This window comes from Saccopteryx bilineata, chromosome 5 (genome assembly GCF_036850765.1).
Source record: "Saccopteryx bilineata isolate mSacBil1 chromosome 5, mSacBil1_pri_phased_curated, whole genome shotgun sequence".
Lineage (NCBI taxonomy): Eukaryota > Metazoa > Chordata > Mammalia > Chiroptera > Emballonuridae > Saccopteryx > Saccopteryx bilineata.
Window position 1 is genome coordinate 264,297,574 of NC_089494.1, and position 13,842 is coordinate 264,311,415.

At 63.9% G+C, this 13,842-nt stretch overlaps 1 protein-coding gene across 4 annotated transcripts in view; it reads right to left on the reverse strand.

Annotated features, from left to right (window-relative positions):
* Positions 1–6,187: 6,187 nt before the first annotated feature.
* Positions 6,188–13,842, reverse strand: part of HTT (huntingtin) — a 128,859-nt gene continuing 121,204 nt past the window's right edge. For all 4 annotated transcript variants that reach the window (XM_066280426.1, XM_066280424.1, XM_066280425.1 and 1 more), the window contains 7 exons: positions 11,248–11,438; positions 10,911–11,025; positions 10,568–10,781; positions 10,308–10,413; positions 7,995–8,157; positions 7,621–7,781; positions 6,188–6,860 (listed from right to left, as the gene is read on the reverse strand). In XM_066280426.1, coding sequence (XP_066136523.1) covers positions 6,647–6,860; positions 7,621–7,781; positions 7,995–8,157; positions 10,308–10,413; positions 10,568–10,781; positions 10,911–11,025; positions 11,248–11,438 — 1,164 coding nt within the window. In that variant the 3' untranslated portion in view covers positions 6,188–6,646. The remainder of the gene's footprint in view (positions 6,861–7,620; positions 7,782–7,994; positions 8,158–10,307; positions 10,414–10,567; positions 10,782–10,910; positions 11,026–11,247; positions 11,439–13,842) is intronic.

Consider the following 13,842-nt stretch of genomic DNA (forward strand, 5'->3'; position numbering starts at 1 on the left):
CCCCAAGATCACCAGTGACGACGGCCCAGGCTCCCAGGGACAGACCCACCAGAGATAAGGATGCACCTGTCAGCTGAGCAGACTTGGGGGACCACTGTTCCGGGTGGGAAGGGCTTGTCGGCTCCAACAGTGGCAGCGCGGCGGCACGGTCATACACCGCAGCCCAGAAGCACAGGTGCCGATGGCCAGGAGGCAAAGGGGCCAGCCAGGCCAAGGGGGGCTCGCAAAGTCAGGTCGTGGCTCCCTGTGAGCACTGCCATCCTGGCTCCGGCCCCTGCCGCCCCTCTGGGGCCCTGGGCCGACACGGAAGCCGTCTCAGTGCTGAAAAACATGACCCGTGTAACGCTTTACATCACATGACCGGCGTGGGCCGGCGCCCGTGTCTGCTGGGCAGGACCACCGCACTGGGGTCTCTGGGCCACATCCTCCCTAGCAGACACAGGGTCTTCCCGCCAAGGCGGCAGCCTCTGCTCCCTTAGCAGAGTCTCAGATCCCCAGAAGCACAGCAGGCTTAGCACAGTTCAGGGTTTAATTTTTTCTTTAATTCAGACAGACGTATAACGTTTGCAGCAGTTTAGAAAACTTACACAGTTCACGTCAGTCCTCCCCTCCCGTTCCAGAAGCGGACAGTCCAGTCTGGGTCAGGCTCCGGGACGCGCCCATCACAGCCCCGACCCCTGCCCAGAGCTCAGACACCCGCAGATGGCCACTCGCCCGCAGCCCCGTTGAGCTCAGAGCCGATCCACCTGCGGCAGGCCTGTGACGGCCGGGGGTCATCACACAGTTTGCAACGGGGACTGCGGTGGCTGTCCAGGGTCAGATTCTCCCAGAAGCACTGGGGGAGAGGAGGTCCCTTGCATTGCATAAAAAAATGACAAGGCTCCCAGGAGAGCGTAGCCTGGGTTCTCCCAGACGACCTGCGGCTCTCACCGCCATCTGAGTAGGAGCCGCCTTGCCGAGCACATAGGCTGCAGCCCGGGACAGTGCAGGATGGCCCCAGTCTCCCGGGCCAGCCCTAGAGGCTCTCCAGGCCCCGCCCACCACCTCCTGGACAGAACAACTCGTCTCAACCTGGCTGGCGGCCACGGTGAGGGACAAAAGCCCAGGTGAGGACCCCTGCAAGGAAGGAAGCCCCCGGTACAAAGAGGAAGCTAGGCCCACTCCCCGCACGACAGAGTGCCAAGCCCACAGGCAGCCGCGCGGCCGCGGTCACTGCTGGTCAGCGTGTGTCCCACTGACCACAGCACAGCTCGCGCCAGCCCCCCACAGGAGCTGCCCTGCCTGCGGCCCCGGGAGCTCAGAAATACACCCAGCAGCAAGGGGTCTTCAGGGAGCGGGGCCTGCTGACGCCACATTCTGGGTGTGTGGGGGTGTTCTGTCACCACTTGCCCCCCTGGAAGGACAGTTGCTGGCACGGGGAGAGCACGGTCAAGTGCACCTGGCCGCTGGAAGGGACCCCTGCACACACTCGGCGGCCTGCAGGGGGTGGCATGTTTCCGGAGAAGACACACTCCTGTGATCGCCAGACAAGTCTACCCTGGTTTCGTTCAAATCTTTTACTGGCAGGAAAACACGCCCCCCCCCAAAAAAAACCCCAAATGTGACAAATTGATATTTCCAGCAAAATTTGACAATAGGATTGGTGCCTGCTGTAGACTCCCATTCTGCAGCGTTGACGAGGGGTATTTTCTCAGTGGGACTTCAATGGGCAATGCCACCACCCCTCCTGGTCTCAGATGTCCCTGTCACACAGCTGGCTCTAGGTGGCAGGTCTAAGAGAAGTCAGCTTCTACACAGAACCGACAGGGCCCCTCCTGGGGGCCTTGCATCTTTATGTCTGGAGACGTGCACCCGCACCTGTCTGAGCACAGGGACTCCACTCACTCACACACACCCGGCTCCAGAGCACACAGGCATGCATGCCTCTGGTTGAGCATGGCCAGGGCTGGGCTCCAAGCCCTTTGTTAAGAGCTGACTGTTCAGGTCAGTCGTAAAAGAGGCAAGGCCCATTAAACTCCCAGTGGAGCCCAGTGGTGTGAACCTAAGGAGACCGGTCCCCAATTCCACATTCACAATGTTCTCTCACAGACGTGAACCCCTGCTGGGAGCCAGCACCAGCCTGTGGCCTGCCTGCCTCAGAGCTGCAGACACCACACAGGCCGGTGGGGACGGCTAGTTCTGAGAACGTCCAGTGTTCACAAACCAGGACGTGAACGGGCTTTTTAGGGAAGAACCAGGATGAGAAATGGGAGCCCAAGTGAGCACGGGAGAAGGGTGACTTTCTCACCCCCGGTTAAAGCTCAGCAGAGCCCGAGGGGCCTGCTCAGATGCCCCCCGCCCCCGGCCGTCATGCCTGCTGGGCCAAGGCTCTGCCGGGGCTACCGGGAGGAGACCAGGCTGCCATGAGGAGGGCCCACGCCTCCCTTGTGTGTGAGCCATGGGCAGACCCTGCCCTCGCTGTCCCCAAACCCTGCACCGGAGGCCGGAGGGCAGCAGCAGCTCTCAAGAGCCGCTTGGGTTGGAGCCCTGCGCTGGCCGTCAAGACAGCGAGGTGACAGGGGAACCAACCAAAACCCTCTTCCTTCGCAGATATACAAAAGCAGTTTCAAAATTATCTCCACTCGCCACGTGGAATTCCTTGAATGCTGACTACACTTGCGCTCAGGACCAAACAGCCAGCCTACCTCCGGGGACCAAGGAAGCAGAGTGCCCCCCGGGGAGGGGCCCTCGGGCAGAACCCACCCCATGCCTGAGCTACCAGGCCCAGGCTGACGGACTCTCCAGGCCTCGTTCGCGTTGATATTGACTCCTTTGGGCCCAAAAACGAAAGCTGATCCGGGGCCCAGAATAGAGGCAAGTCTGAGGGGCCAGTCACTGCCCACCCCGCCCCTTCCCTGCCCCTTTAGATAAAGCCCATCACACGGGCATGGCCCTGGCTCTCCTGGACTGAAAGGACCCCTGTGCACGGGTTGGGTCGGGAGGGGGCCTGAGGAGGTGCTAAGATCCTTCTCTAACAGTTGCCAAGACGCCGACCTTTGCTCTTGACCAAGAGGGGCCCAGACAACTGGAGCTGTTACACCTGAGGGACTGTGGGGCCAGGCACACAGCTGGGCCCCAACATGCAGGAGGGGCCCCATGTCCACGGATCCCTGGGCAGATGCAGCCCTGAGCCAGCTGGGGACGAGAGGAGGCTGGTCACAGCCGGGTGGCTGGCCTGGTCAGCGCAGGGCCTGGGAGGCCGCCCCTCACCGGTGGTGCCTCAGAGATGCCTCCTCTGCAGGGCAGCTCCGTGGGCACACTGAACCCTCAGCACGCAGCGGACAGGGACTCTGGACACAGACGCCTGCAGGTGAACAGGCTCCGCGTTCTAGCTGACGTGAGTTCAGGAGGACGGGGACTGTGCTGTGGGACGCTGCCGGAGTGCCAGGGGGGAGGCAGGTGTCCGGAGCTGCCGGAGTGCCAGGGGGGAGGCAGGTGTCTAGAGCTGCCGGAGTGCCAGGGGGGAGGCAGGTGTCCGGAGCTGCCGGAGTGCCAGGTGTCTAGAGCTGCCGGAGTGCCAGGGGGGAGGCAGGTGTCCGGAGCTGCCGGAGTGCCAGGGGGGAGGCAGGTGTCCGGGGCTGCCGGAGTGCCAGGGGGGAGGCAGGTGTCCGGAGCTGCCGGAGTGCCAGGGGGGAGGCAGGTGTCCGGAGCTGCCGGAGTGCCAGGGGGGAGGCAGGTGTCCGGAGCTGCCGGAGTGCCAGGGGGGAGGCAGGTGTCCGGAGCTGCCGGAGTGCCAGGGGGGAGGCAGGTGTCTAGAGCTGCCGGAGTGCCAGGGGGGAGGCAGGTGTCTAGAGCTGCCGGAGTGCCAGGGGGGAGGCAGGTGTCCGGAGCTGCCGGAGTGCCAGGTGTCTAGAGCTGCCGGAGTGCCAGGGGGGAGGCAGGTGTCTAGAGCTGCCGGAGTGCCAGGGGGGAGGCAGGTGTCTAGAGCTGCCGGAGTGCCAGGGGGGAGGCAGGTGTCCGGAGCTGCCGGAGTGCCAGGGGGGAGGCAGGTGTCCGGAGCTGCCGGAGTGCCAGGGGGGAGGCAGGTGTCCGGAGCTGCCGGAGAGCCAGGGGGGAGGCAGGTGTCCGGAGCTGCCGGAGTGCCAGGGGGGAGGCAGGTGTCCGGAGCTGCCGGAGTGCCAGGGGGGAGGCAGGTGTCTAGAGCTGCCGGAGTGCCAGGGGGGAGGCAGGTGTCTAGAGCTGCCGGAGTGCCAGGGGGGAGGCAGGTGTCCGGAGCTGCCGGAGTGCCAGGTGTCTAGAGCTGCCGGAGTGCCAGGGGGGAGGCAGGTGTCCGGAGCTGCCGGAGTGCCAGGGGGGAGGCAGGTGTCTGGAGCTGCCGGAGAGCCAGGGGGGAGGCAGGTGTCCGGAGCTGCCGGAGTGCCAGGGGGGAGGCAGGTGTCCGGAGCTGCCGGAGTGCCAGGGGGGAGGCAGGTGTCTGGAGCTGCCGGAGTGCCAGGGGGGAGGCAGGTGTCCGGAGCTGCCTGAGTGCCAGGGGGGAGGCAGGTGTCCGGAGCTGCCGGAGTGCCAGGTGTCTAGAGCTGCCGGAGTGCCAGGGGTGAGGCAGGTGTCCGGAGCTGCCGGAGTGCCAGGGGGAGGCAGGTGTCTAGAGCTGCTGGAGTGCCAGGGGGGAGGCAGGTGTCCGGAGCTGCCGGAGTGCCAGGGGGGAGGCAGGTGTCTAGAGCTGCCGGAGTGCCAGGGGGGAGGCAGGTGTCTAGAGCTGCCGGAGTGCCAGGGGGGAGGCAGGTGTCCGGAGCTGCCGGAGTGCCAGGTGTCTAGAGCTGCCGGAGTGCCAGGGGGGAGGCAGGTGTCCGGAGCTGCCGGAGTGCCAGGGGGGAGGCAGGTGTCCGGAGCTGCCGGAGTGCCAGGGGGGAGGCAGGTGTCTAGAGCTGCCGGAGTGCCAGGGGGGAGGCAGGTGTCTAGAGCTGCCGGAGTGCCAGGGGGGAGGCAGGTGTCCGGAGCTGCCGGAGTGCCAGGTGTCCAGAGCTGCCGGAGTGCCAGGGGGGAGGCAGGTGTCCAGAGCTGCCGGAGTGCCAGGGGGGAGGCAGGTGTCCGGAGCTGCCGGAGAGCCAGGGGGGAGGCAGGTGTCCGGAGCTGCCGGAGTGCCAGGGGGGAGGCAGGTGTCCGGAGCTGCCGGAGTGCCAGGGGGGAGGCAGGTGTCCGGGGCTGCCGGAGTGCCAGGGGGGAGGCAGGTGTCCGGGGCTGCCGGAGTGCCAGGGGGGAGGCAGGTGTCCGGGGCTGCCGGAGTGCCAGGGGGGAGGCAGGTGTCCGGGGCTGCCGGAGTGCCAGGGGGGAGGCAGGTGTCCGGGGCTGCTGGAGTGCCAGGGGGGAGGCAGGTGTCCGGGGCTGCCGGAGTGCCAGGGGGGAGGCAGGTGTCTAGAGCTGCCGGAGTGCCAGGGGGGAGGCAGGTGTCCGGGGCTGCCGGAGTGCCAGGGGGGAGGCAGGTGTCTAGAGCTGCCGGAGTGCCAGGGGGGAGGCAGGTGTCTAGAGCTGCCGGAGTGCCAGGGGGGAGGCAGGTGTCTGGAGCTGCCGGAGTGCCAGGGGGGAGGCAGGTGTCTAGAGCTGCCGGAGTGCCAGGGGGGAGGCAGGTGTCTAGAGCTGCCGGAGTGCCAGGGGGGAGGCAGGTGTCTAGAGCTGCCGGAGTGCCGGGGGGAGGCAGGTGTCCGGGGCTGCCGGAGTGCCAGGGGGGAGGCAGGTGTCTAGAGCTGCCGGAGTGCCAGGGGGGAGGCAGGTGTCCGGGGCTGCCGGAGTGCCAGGGGGGAGGCAGGTGTCCAGGGCTGCCAGAGTGCCAGGGGGGAGGCAGGTGTCTAGAGCTGCCGGAGTGCCAGGGGGGAGGCAGGTGTCCGGAGCTGCCGGAGTGCCAGGTGTCTAGAGCTGCCGGAGTGCCAGGGGGGAGGCAGGTGTCCGGAGCTGCCGGAGTGCCAGGGGGGAGGCAGGTGTCCGGAGCTGCCGGAGTGCCAGGTGTCTAGAGCTGCCGGAGTGCCAGGGGGGAGGCAGGTGTCCGGAGCTGCCGGAGTGCCAGGGGGGAGGCAGGTGTCCGGAGATGCCGGAGTGCCAGGGGGGAGGCAGGTGTCCGGAGCTGCCGGACAGAAGCGACTGGGGGGCGGGCCGGGCCTGTCTCTCCCACGGGGGCTGCGGCGTGCCACACAGACTGTACACGGGCATAGAAAAGTACCTTAAAATTAATCTCTTTACTGATAGAATTAAACTTTAAATCCTGAGAAGAAAACAGAGAAGGGGAAGCATGGCGCTAAGCCTCGTGCTCTCTGCCGCCCACCGCCCACCGCCCACCGCCACGCCGCGGGGAGTGGGGCGCAGCCCCCGGCTCCCTGGCTGCCCTGGGGGCACTGCCTTCCACCTCGGAGGCAGCAGGGGTCTCACGGCCAACCCACAAGAGCAGAGGACTCGTGTCCCAGACGCAAGAGCAGTGGCGGCCGGTCCCGTGGGACCATGCCGGACGTCAGGAGGAAGGTGGACACTGGTTAACTGGCACGACCACTCGCTACACGGAAGGGCCAGTGACACGGCTGCTCATGCCGTCCACCAGGACTCAGGCTCAACCCCACGCTCCACTGCAGCACCCCCGCACGCAGCCTCGCTCGGAGAACCGCCGGCCGTGCTGCCTGTGCTGTCAGCAGGTGGCAGCCCTGTGGACGTTCCGCAAGCAAGCCAGCAGGCGCTGGTACGGGTTTCCCAGCGCCGCAACCACCTCGAACACGGACTGGAAGGCCCGGCGGTCCAGCTCCTCCTCTATCTGGTGTCTGTAAAAGTCCGTGGCCACCAGGCAGAAGAGATTGACGTCCACGTGCTCCAGCTTGCCCATCCGGCTGATGACGTGGGGAAGGCTGAGCCAATGTTAAGGAGCAGGGCTGCACGAGGGGCACCCCAGGGGTCCCGGGAGCTGACCAGAGCGGCCGCCGCCCGCCGGGGCCACCCTGGCCTAGTCAGCAGTGACTCCCAGAGGCTGCCCTGTCCAGCTGAAGGCAGCACTGCCCAGGCGAAGCCGAGGGGGTGCAGAGCTGGCTGGGGAGGCCGGAGCCCTGCAGGGGTCACTCCCCTTGCAGCACTTACCTGGCCTGGCTCCCCACACGGCGCTGGCCCTGGTGCTCCTGGCCAGCCCTGAGCCCACAGAGTGAGGGCAGAGCCGTGGCCACCCAGCCCCAGCCTCCCAGGAGCTGGGTGAGGCCTGCTGTCAGCACCAGGACGCCGTCTGCTCAGAGGCCCCGTGGAACTCCCCCTCTGGCAGCCAGCACTAGGGGGAGGAGTGGATCTCTACTTAAGCCTTGACCCGAGGGGATGACACAGGGCACAGTGACCGAGACGAAGGAGAAGTAGGGCCAGCGCAGACCTGGCTGCACAGGGAGGGCCACAGGGGCCTCTGCCCACCTGGCCCCAGGCCCTGCCTCCCTGGTCGCGGTCAACACGCTGTTTCCCTGTCTGTTTCACTTTGCTGGGGCTTAAGGTAGATGTCATCCCGACATCTGGGGTCCTGACAGAGGTTAGGCTCAGAAACGAGCAGACAGCACCCGGGAGGATGGCCGGAGAGAGAAGGCAGGTGGGAAGCGGGGGCTGCACCCAGCCTGGCCAGAGCCCCGGGAAGGATACATGGCCGACACCCACGGGCTGGTGGACGCGCTGACGAAGAAGCAGGAGAGGCTCCACACGGCCATCGCCACCGGGGTCCGCTGCGTGAAGTTGGAGAGGGACAGCATGACCCAGTCCCGGACCATGGACGACTGCCCCGTCCTGTGCAAGGTCTGGAAGACCTGAGGGGGGAAGGCCCCGAGCGTCAGGGGGGCTGCAGAGCCCCAGGGGGGGCTGGAGGGGACACAACCCCTTGACACACCAGCACTGCTGGTTTCAAGGAGGAAGGAGCAGGCTGCTGGCACACCCACCGGCCAGCACGTCCCCGTGGTGAAGGACCCCAGGCTCCAGAGCCGGGGTTCAGCTGGCTCAGGGCTGCCCACCCCGCCCCTCACCTCGTACACCACAGTGGCCATGAACTGCGGGTAGGGCTGCTGGTTGGACAGAAACTCTCCGATGACTTTGTTCATGACGTCTTGGGGTGGAAAGAAGTCGTCTAGAAACTGAGGGAGGATCCGTGCCACAACTCGGGCTTCGCAGGGAAACCCTTTCCTGATCCTGGAAGGGGGAGGACAGTCTGAGCCCACCCTGCCCCCCGCAGAGCCCCCCTGACCCGGCTGGGACCTTCAGGGGCTTTCCACGCAGCTGTCACAAGCTGGGTGCCTAGAACATCAACTAGGGGCCTCCCCAGTGGCCCACAGACCAACGCCCAGGCTTGGGGCTCCCTTCCCACAGGAGGCCAACGATCTCAAGAGGGGTTTGCAGTCATGTACGGTATGAGGCAGAAATGGTCTGGATGGTGACACTGCAGATTAAACCTGCAGTGAAAACACTGGCCCATGTGACATCCTGCTTTCGTCCATGCCCAAGCGCTCTGCGTCCTCTCCTGCCATGTCCTGAGGCTGTGGCGCTGCAGTTGGGGGCCTTTCCCCTGACCCAGCTAGACCCACATGCTCCTGCGGGCCCCTCCCTGACAGACCCTGCAGTCTGCACGGGCAGCGTCTGGACGCAGGGAGACCACCATGGGCTACCTGGTGGTGCACATGGGAAAGTGGTTTACACTGAGCTCGCACCTCCGGCCGGGTGTGCCCACACCTGTGAGTCTGCGGCCACTAGCACGGGCCCAGCACCCACAGCTGTCAGCCCCTCCTGCCAGCCAGTGTCCCCACCTAGGGTGGGCAAGCTGATGCCCGTACACCTGCTGGCACGCTTCCCTTGTTGGCACTGGAGTGGAAGCCCCATGAAGGCAGAGACCAGGCGTGGCCCCTGCCCACCACCGGCTGGACGGGGCCTGACCACTATGGGTAGCAGATGTGCACAACCACACGTGGAAACGGACTATCTGCTCAGCTGTCCAGAGCGGACACAGAGGAAGTCTGGCTCGGCCAGCAGGGCAGAACCACCCTCCCCTGAGCCACAAACATCACATCCCCTGGACTGAGGCCTGGGGAAAAACTCAGGACCCTGTCCTGCAGAAAGAGCCCAATGATCGCCTGACCAGGAGGTGGCACAGTGGATAAAGCGTCGGACTGGGTGGGATACAGAGGACCCAGGTTCGAGACCCTGAGGTCGCCAGCTTGAGCGTGGGCTCATCAGCATGGACCCAAGGTCGCTGGCTTGGGCAAGGGGTTACTCGGTCTGCTGAAGTCTTGTGGTCAAGGCACATAATGAGAAAGCAATAAATGAACAACTAAGGTGTCACAATGAAAAACTAATTTTTTTTTTTTTTTTTGCATTTTTCTGAAGCTGGAAACAGGGAGAGACAGTCAGACAAGACTCCCGCATGCGCCCGACCGGGATCCACCCGGCACGCCCACCATGGGGCGACGCTCTGCCCACCAGGGGGCGATGCTCTGCCCATCCTGGGCGTCGCCATGTTGCGACCAGAGCCACTCTAGTGCCTGAGGCAGAGGCCACAGAGCCATCCCCAGCGCCCGGGCCATCTTTGCTCCAATGGAGCCTTGGTTGTGGGAGGGGAAGAGAGAGACAGAGAGGAAGGAGAGGGGGAGGGGTGGAGAAGCAAATGGGCGCTTCTCCTGTGTGCCCTGGCCGGGAATCGAACCCGGGTCCTCCGCACGCTAGGCCGACGCTCTACCGCTGAGCCAACCAGCCAGGGCCGAAAAACTGATAATTGATGCTTCTCATCTCTCTCCATTCCCGTCTGTCCCTGTCTATCCTCTCTGACTCTCTCTCTGTCTCTGTAAAAAAAAAAGAAAGAAAAAAAAATAGAAAAAGCCCAATGAGGCGCCTAGCCCATTTTACAGAACTGGCAAGCTGAGCGGATCCTGGCCACCAGCGCAGTGTGGGGAGGGGGCTGAGTCCCACTTTCAAAACGCGTATGCTTGTCCACCTTTAGCCGGTCTACCGAACTCTCTTCCTGAAGCCGTCCTGACGCGGTGCTGTCCCATGGCCCTGTAGGGACCGTGTGTGCTGCCAGGACCGAGGGGCTCCTGTCCCCAACATCAGCAGTGTCTGATGGATGTTCTTGTCGCTGTTCAGGGCCCCACACCCAGCCCTCCACGCATCTCACTGATGTGCCTCCCGACACCCACACTGCTGGGTGCTGCCCAGCCACAGAGCTGGTCAACTCCACACTCCTGGGTGCCAGGGTCCAAGGACTGCCCTCTCCTGCAGAGCCCTGAGCGAGGCACGTGCTCAGCCGGGGTGTGAGCTGGCCGCTCTGGGCAGTGGCGGGCTTCACTTCTTACCTGTCGAAAAGAACAGACACACGCTCCATGGCCACGATCACAGACTCGCTGTCGGGAGCGGCAGGGCTGGGGTCAGAGGTTCTGCCTGGACTGATCTTCTCCTTTCCTGAAATGAAAGGCATTCAGTACTATTACTGTGTAAGACTGGACAGGCTTTGGGGACAGTGCCCTGAATGCACACAGGAACCCCCAAATGATCTGAAACCAGGTGTGGGAGCCCTGAGTCACTCAGGGCACAGTGGTCAGTCCTGTGTACAGACCTGTGTACATGCAGGTGAGCATCAGGCCCAGGGCCGCCATGGCCCGGTGTGGGCTGTGCACGTTCACTCTGTCCACACTGAGCTTGACCAGGGACTCTGCGTCCAGCCGGGAGAGCTGCTCGGACAGCAGGAGGCGCTCCAGGCCCCTCAGGACACAGTGGTAGACGGTGGACGGAGTGGACTCCTCACTCCCAGACAGCATCATCCCACACATCTGAGCGAGAAGGGTGATGTCCAAGTCCCAGCACGGTGTCAGGCTCCTGTCACCGTGCTTCTTCCCAAGCACAACCTCTCAGGGGCACCACCCTCCCCGGGGAGGAGGAAGACGCCCGGGGCCACGCACCTGTATGATGGAGGCAGAGAACTCTGGCCCCACGTCCAGAGGGTAGTTCTCAATCAGGTAGAAGGCGGTGGCACACATCACCAGCACGTGCTGCTGGCTATGGACATTCACGCAGCTGGAAACACCAGACAGTGAGCTCAGCCACACCAGCAGGCCGCTCCATCTGGCAGCGTGCAATGTCTCAAGTGACCCCAGCCACTGTTCCCATGGGAATGGGGTCTGCTTGGGCTCCCACTGACCCCAGCCTGTGCGCTGGCCCCCCAGGGTCTTATGCACACTTTGAAATGGGCAACGTCACTTCCCCAGCCCAGCCCCCCACCCGGCCAGCCCCGCTCACTGGGCTGTGCCTTTCAGATTGGAGAGGAGATAGTCGCTGATGATGGGGATGAGCTGCTTGGCCGTGTCGTCCAGGAGGTCGCACTCCAGCACGTAGAGGACGCCGTGCAGCGCCCCGATCTTGCTGGGCAGATGGCTGCTCCTGAGCGTGCTCTCCAGCAACCGGCTGACTGGTTCTGCCACAGCCTTGTCCTAGAGCAAGGGGACAAGAGGCTAGACCCCCGATGAGACAGGGGAGGCCATAGAGGGGCTGACCTCCAGGAGGCCTGCATCAGGGCTGCCCTTGGCTGGCATCCGGGAGCCGGGTGTCGGGAGCATCCCCAGCACCCTAACATCGGAGCAGCTCCCTGAGCCTCACAGCTCCCTGTGCCAGCAGTGTGTCTGTGCCAACGCCCCCCTCCTCCTGGGAGCTGCAGCTGGGTGGGGCCAGCCCCCGGGACAGCCCTGCTCTGTGTCTCAGGGGCCTCCTGGGTGGACTGACTCCGCAGTGCTGTCACACGCAGTGCGTGGAACTGAGCGTGTCCCATGACCCAAAGAGGGTTCTGGAAACTGCACCCATGCCCCCTCTTCCTTCACCGACTCTGCTCTGTGTCCCCATCACTGTAGGAACTCAGAGCCGTGAGCACACTGAGCCCCCGTCACGGACTCTGCTCTGTGTCCCGTCACTGCAGGAACTCACAGCCGTGAGCACACTGAGCCCCCGTCACTGACTCTGCTCTGTGTCCCGTCACTGCAGGAACTCAGAGCCGTGAGCACACTGAGCCCCCGTCACCGACTCTGCTCTGTGTCCCGTCACTGCAGGAACTCAGAGCCGTGAGCACACTGAGCCCCCGTCACCGACTCTGCTCTGTGTCCCGTCACTGCAGGAACTCAGAGCCGTGAGCACACTGAGCCCCCGTCACCGACTCTGCTCTGTGTCCCGTCACTGCAGGAACTCAGAGCCGTGAGCACACTGAGCCCCCGTCACCGACTCTGCTCTGTGTCCCGTCACTGCAGGAACTCAGAGCCGTGAGCACACTGAGCCCCCGTCACCGACTCTGCTCTGGGTCCCGTCACTGCAGGAACTCACAGCCGTGAGCACACTGAGCCCCGTCACCGACTCTGCCCTGGGTCCCGTCACTGCAGGAACTCACAGCCGTGAGCACACTGAGCCCCGTCACCGACTCTGCCCTGGGTCCCGTCACTGCAGGAACTCACAGCCGTGAGCACACTGAGCCCCCGTCACCGACTCTGCTCTGTGTCCCGTCACTGCAGGAACTCACAGCCGTGAGCACAGGTGAGCTGGGCTAATGCTAGCAGCAAACACGGGGGTGGTTGTGGGATGCAACCATCGTCTACACAAGCAGCTGTCAATTCCACTTAGCATCCTAAAGACAAGTAGGAACCTGAGTTCCTACTTTTTTTTTAAGAGACAGAGAGAGAGTCAGAGAGAGGAATAGACAGGGACAGACAGACAGGAACGGAGAGATGAGAAGCATCAATCCTTAAGTTTTTCATTGTGCGTTGTGACACCTTAGTTGTTCATTGATTGCTTTCTCATATGTGCCTTGACCGCGGGCGTTCAGCAGACCGAGTAACCCCTTGCTGGAGCCAGCGACCTTGGGTTCAAGCTGGTGAGCTTTGCTCAAACCAGATGAGCCCGCGCTCAAGCTGGCAACCTCGGGGTCTCGAACCTGGGTCCTCGGCATCCCAGTCCGACGCTCTATCCACTACGCCACCACCTGGTCAGGCTGAGTTCCTACTTTTGAGACAAGTTAAGTAGAACACCGAGTTCTGTGCTCTTCACTTGAGAGAAGACTCCGCAGAGCGCGTGGGGTGGAGGGTGACAACAGTAGTGTCTCCCAGTCACCCCTCGCAGGGGGGGCGGCCACTGCTGGAGGACCCTCGGTTCAGTCCACTCCTCAAAAGCAACAGGAGGCTGTCTGACCATGCAGCCCAACAGGAACTATGTCCCCGTGTCCTGGGTGACAGAAGACCTCCTTCTTTCCTCCCACCAGCACCCACGGATGGCCAGACACCTCCAATGGGCTCCCACCCGTTGGCAGGGCCCCAGCTCTAGAAGCACCAGCAGGGGCGCAGCGAGGGGCAAACGTGCCAGGAGGAAGAGATGCCCCAGCACCGCTGCTGCACAGGGAAGCCCCGTGCCCAGCAGCACCGAGGAGTCCCCAGTGGGCCTTCTTGCCATATCTGATGACCACTCACTGCACTTACTGACACTCAGCATCTGCCCAGGGCACGGGGCCTGAGCACAGAAACACACACTGAGGACGAACCAGGGGCGGGAAGTCCCCTGGAAGACAAAGGGCCCTTCAGGTCCAGCTGCTCCTACATCATCTCCCAGCACCTGAGGGTGCAGGCTCACAGACATGTGCTCACGGAAGGAGCCAAGGGACACTGCTTCTGTTCCTGGGACACGAGCACCAGGCAGAAGGCCACCCAGGACAAAGGATACCTCTCTGGGCCCTTGATTCAGAGGGACAAATTCTGCGGGAAGAATAGCTGGGCACTGGCATGGCCTCACACACCTCTGCCCTGTCCTGGGTGACCCAGAGCAAGATGGCTACCACCCTGGCATAGATAAGACACAGGGCCTCAC